Source organism: Hydra vulgaris, chromosome 12 (assembly GCF_038396675.1).
Source record: "Hydra vulgaris chromosome 12, alternate assembly HydraT2T_AEP".
NCBI classification, from domain to species: Eukaryota; Metazoa; Cnidaria; class Hydrozoa; order Anthoathecata; family Hydridae; genus Hydra; species Hydra vulgaris.
Window position 1 is genome coordinate 30,350,357 of NC_088931.1, and position 13,084 is coordinate 30,363,440.

A 13,084-nucleotide genomic window follows, 5' to 3' on the forward strand; every position below is an offset into this window, starting at 1 on the left:
CTCAAGTTCTTGAGTTTGAAATTTGATTAAAAGAGTCCGTATTGTGATAACATAATTTAGGAGGTATACAAAAAAAGCCATGTGGCGCTAATAGGGGCGGTAAAAGGTTAAACGTCATTTTAGATTTAAATAGTTGTATTTTGTATTAATTTACTTAAATTAGTATTAACTCGATCATTGGTGATGACACGGGCTTCGAAGTGGAGGGGCACAATCGTCAATTTCTAAAAAAAGTCCTCTATATCTAGATTTTTTTTTTTTTTTCTTTAAAAAAAAAAAAGGTCCTTTAGAGAAAAAGTAGGGGCACACCCCAGTGTCGTCGACCCTGTCGATAAAATTATTATTGCAAATAGATATCTATTTTCATATTGATTTTAAGATTTTAATTTTTACTGTGACTTTATAATTAATTTGGGAAAGGTAAATTAAAAGAGCACATAAAGTTTTATGGGAAAGAGTCTCTTTAAATACACTGTAAAAAAGGAGTGAGAGAAGCAAAGTTTAAATTTTTTTTGTTCGTGCAATATGAACGGCTTCTTATCTTCATTTTTCTTTTTTTTTAGGTTACTCGCGAATATTTTTCCGGAATCGTCTTGCATTCTTTTGTGTATTCGAGAAAATATGAATCGATGGAAAGAACTTAACACTTTGAGGAAAGAGTTTTCTGTATAAAATTGTTTGCTTTTAAATATACGTGTTTTTACTACCATGATATTGTCATAAATAGAACTAAATTTTCTTGAGCCATTTAAGGTGCAAGTTGTCCAGGTAATATTTTTGAACAAAGCGTCACTTACCACAGTATACCAAATTTAGTTACAAGCAGGGGCGGATGCAGCATTTTTTTATGTTTGAGATAACTAAATTTCAGACATGGAGGAAACATTGATATGTTAATACTTATGTCAAATAAAGATGATTTGCAAAAAATAGCGATGATTGGAGCCTGGGAACAAAAAAAATCCCTAAAATTTCAGCGACAAATGCGCCAAACGTGAGAGCAACATGTTGATGAAATATTTTTTTTATTATTCTTAACTAGATTTATATTTATCGGTAGTTATTAAATTTAATTCAATAATCTCTTAACGTTTTAAAATTATGACTATATAAAGTTTGAACCCCCCCCCCCTCCCCCACTCAATATGAAGGGGAATACAAAGTTTATAAGGTCATCGTTTTCTAGCGTTAAAAAAGTTTACTAAATTTACTTACTAAATAATTTTATTGCCCCTAAATTTACTAAACATGAGAAGCGAACTTGCGTCCAAATGTCGTCACAAAAATAAATTTGTGAGCAACATCACAACGGAGAACCAACAGCATTATTAATATATATATATATATATATATATATATATATATATATATATATATATATATATATATATATATATATATATAATTTTCTGTTTATCGATTCTGCATAACCATTTGACCAAGTTATATTCGAAAAATTAAAATCATCCGTTACTAAAATATCTTTAAAATCCAGCCAAATATTTATCTTTACCACAAACTACAACTGTTTAACCTAGCTAGATCTCAAGACTTTGTCATTTACTTCATACAGCGCATTTGATTTTACATTACCACTCCTTTCCTTTTATTGCTTTTATTTACATAGGACTACTTTTATCACACAATACTTTAAACTCGTCTATTTTGTTGTCAACTTTTTTATAGTTATTTAGGTGCTCCAACAAAAACTAACGGTCTTATCACACAACACTCCGAAAAAGTATTTAACTGATAGTTTTAGATATTCAAAGACACCATATCCTTTGATACGAAGTTCTCTATTCGTTGTCTTGTATTTCAAGCATTGTATAATCTCGCATTTACCTACTTTTAAAACCCTTCATCTCTAACAATTCTTAACTTTTGTTAAAAGTTTATGTGCGGTCTTAATAGTAATCTTGATAATAGTAATTTTGCACGCAAGTTTGGAGCCCTCATCTTTTAAAAGATATAACTTGCATAGAAAAAGTCTTAAAATATTTTACCAGAATCGTCTGCAAAAGATATTATATTACATACACTGATTACTATTCAAGAATTCTTGTCTTTCGACTTGAATCTCTTAAATATCTCATAGTTAGTAGTATGAGTTATAAAATGGTACATCTTGTTAATATACCTTTTTTACTTTTTTTTTTATCTTTTTCCAACTCAAAGTATCTTACTAGAAACCATTCACAAAAGTTAAGGCTTATTCCACGTAATAAAAACATTAATGATACAAGAAAATTTTACAGCCAAAGAATCATTAAAGTATGGAACTCAGTTTCAGACCATATAGCGAACTCGCCCTTTGTCTGCATTCAAATCGAATTTAAAAAAGTATGACTTTGTGACAATGACATTGTGCAGACTAACTTTGTTTCTTCACAATTGCTTTAAGTTTTTTTATTACTATTATTTTGTTGGTGTTACATAAGAGTAATTTAGTAATTACCATTATTTTATATACTCCAAACTATTTGCAGTGTTGCTGAAAATTTCTAATATACGAGTTTTCATAGATTTATAAAATGATGTGGAACTCCCCAGAACTCTATATTTGAGTTACTTCTTTTCTCATTTTTATTTATGATCTCCATAAAACTTAATCACAGATATTTTTGTTTATGGCACTAACCTTATTTTAGCTAATACTAATAAGCATGTCTTATAAAATGTTTTATAAGACAAAATGTCATATAAAACATTTTTGCACTTAAACCTAACATAACCCCACTACCTGTAAAGGTTTTTATTGTTTTTACCATAACCCACAAAACAAAAAGCAATGCAGGCAAGGGGGAAAGAGCAATTAGAAAATAACAAAAAGTTTTTGCAATTCGTTATGTTTGTTATTCAAGTCTGGATTATTTTCGTCTAACCATTTTGAATATTGTACATTTTTTAAAAATACAAATAAATTCACGCCTCCTTCCTTACCAATGTCATTTGTCTGAACGGAACCGGCATTGAACCTCGAACCTCTTGAATCTGAGCCAAAACAAAATATTTAATAGACTTTTTTCAAATTATCTTTATAAAGATAACCATCAGTTCTTAGAAGTTTTGCTAAAGATTTTTCATTTAAGGTGGTTCCTACATAATCAAAAGTCAAAATTTTTTCAAAAATTTATTTTTTGGCAAATTAGATATTCTAATGTCAAATTTAACGCTCTTTCTCGTGGTATAATCTTTAAGTTTGTTTATGCTTTTTACAATATTTATAATTTTATACAGGTAGATATAATTTTATTGCCTAGCAACCGTTTGATTTTTTTAGTTAATATCTTAAATGTACTTTAAAACTTAAAGTAGTACATCTCTTTTGCAACTCTAATGTTGCCTCGTACGTCCAAGTTGTTGAATATTTAATAATTATAAGTTATGTTGTTGCAAAGTGCAACCAGCAGGATGGCTTTTTTATAATAATTTTTTTACTTTTTACTGTTTTCTAATGTGTTTATTAAAATTAGTTAACATGTTAGTTAGATTTTAGTAAAATAATAAAGATATAATAAGGCAAACCTTCGAAATAACAAAAGAAAGTCATCAAGAAAGCGTGTTGGTGGTCGTGGTTGTAGAAAATCTGTACATATTGTAAATAATAAATGTGGTATAAATGGAAATTAAAAAAATGTAAATATTGAAAAGATCACCAAAAAAAATTTACCATTAAACCAGCTGAACATTCTGGAAGAAGTAATGATTATTTTTTATTTATAAATTTTAAAATACTTAGGAAAATGATAGTAGTGTCAAGAATGTGGGGAAGCCAATGTCACAATATCTAATAATTTGGATGATAGAAAGGGATTTTCTCATAAAATTGTTTACTTTTGTAGAAAATGTAAAAATAAAAGTCACAAGTATATTTCACCTTTTAGTGCCTCTGAAAAAATGTATGGTTGTAAGTAGAGCGAAATTAGTGTTCGATTTGTTATGGTGTTTCGAGAAATTGGTAAAAGGCATGAATCAGTCAAAATATTTGCACAGTGTATGAATATGCACTCAATATCTAATACTGCCTTTAGAAATATTAATAATAAGTTATTTTCGGCATATGAAAATTCTCCAATAGAAAGTATGCAAAATGCTGCAAATGAAGCAAAAATGGAAGAAATTGTCCCAGGTATACATTCTTGTTGTGTATCGATTGATGGAACTTGGCAAAAAAGAGGGCACTTCTTGTTGAACGGTGTAGTGACAGCAGTAAGCAAAGGAAAATGTTTGGATGATTGAAGCACCACGTGTTTTTTTCACCAGGAGAAGAGTCGTGGTGTAGTTATAAAAAAACTAAACTTAAAAAATACAAAGAGAGGACTAATTTACCAGAGTGGATGTTTCCTATCTAGTCAAAGATTTTCCAAGATCTTTCAAATGATGAACTTCTTCGTAAGTGCATCCACGGGGAAACTCAAAAGGCTAATGAGTCCCTGAATAATATTATCTGGATGAAATGTCCTAAGCAAGTCTTTATAGAAAGATAAATTCTACAGTTAGGTGTATACAGTGCTATTCTTCAATACAACGAATGTCAATTTGGACTAGTTAAAGTGTATGAAAAACTTGGAATACGGACCGGTGCCCGTTTTAATATTATATCTGAAAAAAAAGAATTGACACAGCATCCAAAATTTACTTATTAAATCATCAGATAAGACACAAAAGCAAAAAGAAAAAAAACTAAAAGCCATCAAAAAGGGTTTATTGGATAAAGACTTACATAAAGAGGGAGGAGAAACTTATTTAAAAGGACGATTTTAGCTTTATAACAAATTTTTTTTCTTGTTTTTTGATTTTTCTCCATATCGTTTTTCAAGAAAATTGTCTCACAAAAAACATCATAACTTTTGAATTAATAGTGATAACTACTTGAAATTTTCAGGGCTTATTTATCCAATGTCCCAGTGAAAAAGCGCACATGGGATACGCGTGGATTTTTTCCACATGTAACCCATGTGGGGATTATTATTTTGTCCCATGTGGGTTTCATATGGTAAATCCCACATGGATTCCATATGGTAAATCCCATATGGGATACGCGTGGGTTTTTACCATATGTAACCCATATGGGGATTATTATTTTGTCCCATGTGGGTTTCATATGGTAAATCCCACATGGGTTTTATGTGGTAAATCCTACATGGGATATAGGTGGAAAATACTACATGTTATAGATCTTAAATGCCACATATTTTAATCCAAATGGTATAAAAGTAGTCAATACTAGACAAATGAAAGTCCGAATGCTTCTATGATAATTTTTAAATTTCTTTTAATTTAAAAATTACTTAAATAGTAATTTAAAATTAATCATCGAAGCTTTCATATAGGTTTAACTTAATCTGGTATTTGCTACTTTATCCCATTTGGTATTCAAAATGTGTAGCATTTTTGATCTTTTACATGTGATGTTTTCTACCTATAACCTGTGCGATTTACCTTAAACTATTATGACGAAATTTTATAAAATTAAAAACCGTGTTGCAAAATGAATTTATTTCAAAATAAATGCTATTAATTAATACATCCAAAATGAATATTAAAAATATTATTTTTTCTTTTGCGCTTTACACGTCGTTTTTTATCGATTGAATTAATTAAATCGCTTCGGCTTGCATAATACCAAGTTTTTTAGTATCTTCTAACTTTCTTCAAACATTTTCTAAAAAAAATAAATAAATACAAATATATATATATATATATATATATATATATATATATATATATATATATATATATATATATATATATATATATATATATATATATATATATATATATATATATGAGAGAGAGAGAACAATTTTAATAAGGAACCTTATTAGTCGAGCAATTTTGATTATTAGCCAGGTTGAAATCATTAATGACTACAACATTTCACAAATAATTATTTTCTAATTTATTACTTACAATGACTAACGTATTATGGGTAATTGAACACATATTATGCGTAATGAGCTTGAACCCATGAGGAGAATCCTGAAAAAAAGTGATCAATTAGGATAAGTAGTTTAACAAAAAAACAAAAACAAAAATGTAAAAACCTACTTTTTCAATGATGTAGACCTTGGGTGCAATAGCCAGTGGATGCAAAAATATCTTTACTTTATCGTCATACACACGGCCTTCTATAAAAACAGGCCTTGACATCGCGCAAAATGCCGTAAAAACTGAAGGCCGATTAAACTTTCACTTTTACTTATATGATATATTTTTATATTAGGTTGGGTCTAATGGCAGTCTATGTTTTCTAAAAATAATCTCTAGTAAAGACGGAAATATAAAAAGAAAACCAAAAAATTGTTAAAAGATAATCATATTTTTCGTATTTCAAATTTCATTAAGAAAATTTATGTAATATTAAATAGTATCAATAACAAGCAGAACTATAACAAAGTATATATCTATATATTAGAAAGATAACTGTATTTTTAATTTTTTTTTGCTAAAAATGGTAACAATAAAAATTACCAACAATAAAAAACACCAACAAAAGTCGATTCAAGCAAAAAAGTTTTACCAATATATCTCAACAGGGTAAATATTTACAAATCCAAACATATTGAGAGACATATAGGCTAATGAGAAAATAAAAAACATAACAAGTAAATAGCATAATAAAATACAAAACTAATTTTCACATAAATTATGATAGCTTTAGTACTTTGGGAGTGGTAATTAGTGAGTAATTCTTTAGCAGTTTTTTTGTGATTTTAAATCTATATTTAGCAGCAATGAACTGAAACTGAGTAACACAGAATGTTCTGCATAAAGGGTCAGTAGCACCTTGAACCCATCTCTATATATATATATAAAAAAAAAGCAAAATATTGACCATTAGACAAGAGTATCAGAAGGAATTTCAAGTCCGCCTCTGTTTAGGCTATACAGATAACTTCCATATTTATAATAATAATTGGTAGAATCATCATAAATTTTTATTTCGCTTTTTTGCACATAGCCAGCTATGTAAACTATAGCCACTAATGTAGATTTATTAACTGAGCTTTCAAGATCATGTATATTATCTAGAAGTTCTTTTTCATCAGTAGAAATATCTCTAAAACATATGTCACAAGTATGACCATCAATACCATCAACAGGAATGTTAAGTTGTAATATCAATTTAGTATGTTGAATATTAATTTTTTCAATTACAGATTTAGCGTTTATAAAGTAAGTACCTCCAGATCCCTGTCGAAGCTTAGAAAAAGCTTTTTCAAGTGGATCTGTTGAAAACCAACCTAATAAGACATAATTTGCTCCATTACTCAACAAAGTTTCTACGAGATCAATAAAGCCATAACATGAATGCGCTATTGCATTGCTAGTATCTAGCGTAAGCTGTTTTACACGCTTACCTGTAGGTTTCATAAAATTTGACAGTTCAGCAATATCTCGTAGCAGTTGTAACTGTTGATCACCAACTGAGTGGATTTCTCCGCATAATTCATTTCTAAACCGAATTCCAGCACCAGGTGCTTTGACATTAACAACATTTGAAAAAAAAAATTTTTTTTCAATAAATACAGCAGTACCTTCAAATGCTTTATTTTCAATCTCTAGATGCGTTCTTAATGCAGCTACTGTTTCTTCACAAAAAACAGACAAACAAAACTTTACAGATTGTCTCTCTATTGGTTTTGGATAAACTGATTTAGCTGTAAGTTTAGAGAGTTTAAAAAGATAATTGCACTCAGTTTTTAAATTAAAGTTTTAGATCAAAAGAACTGGCTTTGGCTAAGTGGAGTGATTTAGAAAAGTTTATAAATTACTCCACTTAGCCAAAGCCAGTTCTTTATTGTTTAAAAATTGAAGTTCGTCAGTCTTTTCTGTCAACCAATTGTTTCGTATAGATTTTAAGAGATGCACATAATCATAAAAAAAATATATACCTGATCTTGTTAACCATGGTTTACTATCAACTGTTTTAAACATTCCAAAAAATCTTTGATTTACATGGTTACCACCAGTAATTATTACCAATGTCTTACTATTTTTAATATTATTTATCGTATGAACAATTTGTTGACATTGAGAAAACTGAAATTCAGAGGAACAATTTGCAACAGGTTGAGCTCTACATATAAATTCTGGACCTCCAAAAAGACATTTAATCATAAATGATAAAATTGTTTTAGCTAACTTTTCAGGGTAGTTTACTGCTTGACCAAACAAAGCACCTCATTAGTAAAGTAATGAAGCTTTGACATAGACCTCATCAATTAGTAGTATGGAAGTTCTTTTCAATAGATTTAAATTCATAAAAATACTATTTATGAAACTTAGGTCCTCCATTGAGCTTATTTTTGAAGTCAATCTTGTTAAAGTCCTTATACTTGACAACTTGTAGTCAATACACAAACAATCATATAAACTTCGTCGCATAGCAAAATACTCATATGCTCTACATATAATATCTGGAGTATATAAAACTTCACCAACATTAACTTTTCTCATAGCATTAAGGTGTTCGAATAGAATATTTAACTGAAGCGAACTTTCTTTATTTTTTAAAAATCTAACTGCTTCAAATAAAGCTGATTTTGTTTTTATTAACTTTAATTTGTTTACAGCTAAAGATGAAATATTACAAGTTGTACCATTATGGTTAATTACAAATGAATAATCATTGAAAATTACTAAAATAAATAATGGAACACCGAGTTTGTACATTTTTGATTGCATGTGTAAACTTTTTTTATTAAGCTGGAAAACAATAACATCGTTATTATCACTTAACAAAGATTGAATATCGTCAAATATAAGTTCATCCTCTTATAGAAAATCATTTAACTCATTTGGTAAAATGCTTCGAAAACCGCTTGAAGTTACAGTTTTTCTAACTTAACTTGCTGGTGTGGCTAAACAACTAGACATAAAATTTCAAAAACAGATGGTGGGTTTAAAGGACGTTGCTTCCCATATTTGCTTTCAAAAGGTGCTTCATTTGGCCATAGAAGTTGACATACTGCTATATAGTCTGTAACAATAAAACCAGATCTTAGGGATAGCTTCACTACATCTTTTTCTCTCCTCTAGATTCTTCGGGAATTTATAAATTGATATAGTTGAGTATTGATATTGTAGTTGTATAAATTGATATTTTTGTTGTAGTTGAGATAGTTCGACTTGCAAAGAGATACACAGCATTTTAAAGGCATTTTAATTATTAAAAAAACTTACCGTTAGTTTGACAATACTATTATCTTACAATGTAACGCCTTGAATCTTACAACATTATCGTCTTGAAGTTGCAATATCTAATTTATAAACCAATCAAATTTTAGAAATCAAAGATTTATTAAAAAAGCATGAACACAAACTTTCGTTTAATGTTAAAAGATGAAAATGTAAACACAGTTTTAGGAATTGGCCTTCAATTTAACAACTTTGTTGCGCGATGTCAAGGCCTGTTATTATAGAAGGCTGTGGTCACACATAATATAATATTTTGAAACTAATAAACAAACATCTAAATTTCTATAAGTAAATTTATTCTTTGATCATTGCCTTCATATCCTATCTTATTTTCATATCATAATCTATTATGGTATTATTTATATAACATATCACAACAATGTTATTAAATTTGTGATGTTCAAATATCGTATGAACATTCTCTAACATGTTCATATGATATTTGAATATAGTTCTTGAGTATATTATCTGCAAACAATTGACTGATGCAAGTTCAAATGTTGTCAAAAACCAAGCATGCATGCATGGGACACTGCAGTGTCCCACAAAGAAATGCTGGTTTGAAAGTCAAATTTTCTTTCTTTCAATTTTTAATCTGGAGTACCACAGTGTAATTGGGAATAAAGTCTCTGGGTCCAGTATTCAAAGTAATACGATCTAAAGTAATATATAAATTAAATAAAATGCTTTAAAATTCATGCAGTTATACATATAACTCCTGATAGTTAACTATATGTATAACTAGTTATACATAATATTTATTATATAAACTTATTTTTTAAGGTTATGCTTGAACAAATTAGTACCAATTAATTCAAATTCAAGATTTAGTTCAAGTTCAAGTTCTTATTTGTTCATTGTTTTTTCACTATTTTATATTTATTTGTTCAGATTTGTTAACTAGTACTAATTCTTACTACAGTAAGAATGTTTATCATTGTTGAACCTGATTTTATTAGTAACTTAATTTTACTTTCAACGTATTTTGACAACACCCTTTACATTTTAAATGATGACAGTTTTACTTTTCTATTGATGTTAAATTTATTACGTTTCAATAACTCAGATTGAATTTTAACTGAATTATTGTAAGCTTTGTAGGGGTTTGTTGTATATCAAATGGTGTTGTAAATAAAGTAAAAAGAATATATATATATATATATATATATATATATATATATATATATATATATATATATATATATATATATATATATATATATAGTATTTAGGCTATGGGATCATCCATAAATGATGCCAGTAGATAGAGGGGCAGTGTGAGTTTAACAATAATTGACAATGGGGAGGGGAAGTTGAGACCAAAATAATGTCAATTAAAAAATTGAATTAAAAAAAAAAGTAACATATTTAATTTAAAAAAAAAGTAAAACAATATATGCTAGCTATGAGCAGGTTTTAGAGGTATTTACACCAACAATGTGGTCTAAAAACTTCTTGCTTTTGTTGCTTAAAACTGTAGTACTGTTGAGAATAAATGTATAATTGAACCAGAAAAAAATTGATGGTATATGCATTTTTTATATTATATTAACAATTCAGATATACCATCATAATATGATAACAAAAACTGACATCATTTTCAATGGGAGATGGCAAAAAATTGACTGAGTTTGATAAAAGGTGAAGGTGTTCAATAAACGGGTCATCATCTGACATCATTATGCATAGATGACCCTATGATTTAGGTAAAATAAGTAATCAATTTGCCATATTTCTCTTAAGAAAGTGTAAGAAAAAAGCATTGTTATGCTGATAACCTACCTATTGAGCAAGCTTTGACCACCTATTTTATAAATTTGAGAGACAGAAGTGGAAGTGCGAATCGCAAAAGAACTAATAACAATGCTCTAAATTGATTTTAACTTTGTCGACTAACATTAATATAGTATTTAGAAATAATAAATGAAGTTTACATGATTTTTATAATTTGTATTTACATCCATTAATTATCAGTTGTCAGTCTCTATTTTATAAAATGAATTATATATATATATATATATATATATATTTGTATATATATATATATATATAAATATATGAATATATATATATATATATATAATTATTTTTAAAAATAACACGATGTTTTTTATTCTTGACATGTTTCGTAAAATTTTATTTACATTTTCAAAAGATTATTTTACAATAATAAAAAACTCTGAAATGTATATTAAAAAATAGAAGTCTTTACAGAGAAATATTAACGGACAAAAAATTATACATAATAAACCAATATATTTATTACAAAATAACTCGGTAAATAACCAATAAAAATAACCACCTGTCAAAAAATATATATATAAATAAACTGACAGTAAAATTAAATAGATAAGTTTATAGCATAATGTAAAGCTCTCCACATTAAATGGGAAAGTCCCTCACTTAATAAACAAGCTGTAATGTAAATAAAATTTTACGAAACATGTCAAGAATAAAAAACATTGTGTTATTTTTAAAAATAATTACTTATTTTATGCTATTACAACGTTCAACAAATATATATATATATATTTGTATATATATATATATATATATATATATATATATATATATATATATATATATATATATATATATATATATATATATATATATATATATATATATATATATATATACATATATACATATGTATATATGTATATATATGTATATATATATATATATATATATATATATATATATATATATATATATATATATATATATATATATATATATATATATTATTTTTACTTTATTTACAACACGATTTGATATACAACAAACCCCTACAAAGATTACAATAATTCAGTTAAGATTCAATCTGAGTTATTGAAACGTAATAAATTTAACATAAATAGAAAAGTGAAGCTGTCATCATTTAATATGTATAGGGTGTTGTCAAAATATATTGAAAATAAAATTAAGTTACTAATAAAATCACGTTCAACAATGATAAACATTCTTACTGTAGTAAAAAATAGTACTAACTGATAAATTTGAACAAATAAATATAAAATTAACAAAAACAATGAATAAATAAGAACTTTAACTTGAACTTTAACTAAATCTTGAATTTGAATTAATTGGTACTAATTTGTTCAAACATAACCTTAAAAAATAAGTTTTTATAACAAATTATATGTATATCTAGTTATACATATAGTTAACTATCAGGAGTTATATGTATAACTATATGCATTTTAAAGCATTTATTTTATTTAAACATTACTTTAGATCGTATTACTTTGAAAACTGGAGCCAGAGGCTTTATTCCCAATAACACTGTGGTACTCCAAACTAAAAATTGAAAAGTTTCTGTAAATATTCTGTTTTTGTTCCTCAATGTAGTTCGTAAGTCCCTTAAGTCTTAAGGACCTTATTATATCTAAAATTAAAAGTTTTGGAGCATAAAAAAAGTTACAGAAACCCATCTCCATCCTACTTTTTTTTTTTTTAATAAAGAAAATTGGGAATTCTTCGAGTTTCAAACCTGCATTTCTTTGTGGGACACTGCAGTGTCCCATGCATGCAAGATTGGTTTTTGACAACATTTCAACTTGCATCAGTTAATTATTTGCAAATAACTAACTCAAAATCTAAATTCAAATAACTATAATATTATCCTAATAATACGTCTATTTGCACATATCTTAATCTTTTTTCTATAAAGAAAGATAAACATTATTCGTGGTACTTACATACTTGCTTGCCATTCTCTCTATTAATATAAAATATTTTCACACAATATAAACGTAACGCAATGCAATGTCGATTTAAAAAATTTTTTTTTACTTTTTTTTTTAGTTACCAGCTTTTAAATTAATTCCCATCCAAATCCCACAGGAAACCCACGTGGGATTTCCCATGTGTG

At 27.2% G+C, this 13,084-nt stretch overlaps 2 protein-coding genes across 10 annotated transcripts in view; one reads left to right on the forward strand and one right to left on the reverse strand.

Moving 5' to 3' along the window:
- Positions 1–710, forward strand: part of LOC100214201 (cGMP-dependent 3',5'-cyclic phosphodiesterase) — a 58,626-nt gene extending 57,916 nt beyond the window's left edge. For all 9 annotated transcript variants that reach the window (XM_065812873.1, XM_065812880.1, XM_065812876.1 and 6 more), the window contains one exon: positions 564–710. In XM_065812873.1, the coding sequence (XP_065668945.1) occupies positions 564–672 (109 nt within the window). In that variant the 3' untranslated portion in view covers positions 673–710. The remainder of the gene's footprint in view (positions 1–563) is intronic.
- A 4,777-nt stretch (positions 711–5,487) lies between these two features.
- Positions 5,488–7,715, reverse strand: LOC136088647 (uncharacterized). The gene is made up of 3 exons (XM_065812883.1): positions 6,055–7,715; positions 5,917–5,985; positions 5,488–5,668 (listed from the first exon to the last, which is right to left on the reverse strand). Exon 1 carries the CDS (start codon positions 7,378–7,380, stop codon positions 6,844–6,846), a length of 537 nt encoding a protein of 178 aa, XP_065668955.1. The 5' UTR covers positions 7,381–7,715; the 3' UTR covers positions 5,488–5,668; positions 5,917–5,985; positions 6,055–6,843.
- Between the last annotated feature and the right edge of the window lie 5,369 nt (positions 7,716–13,084).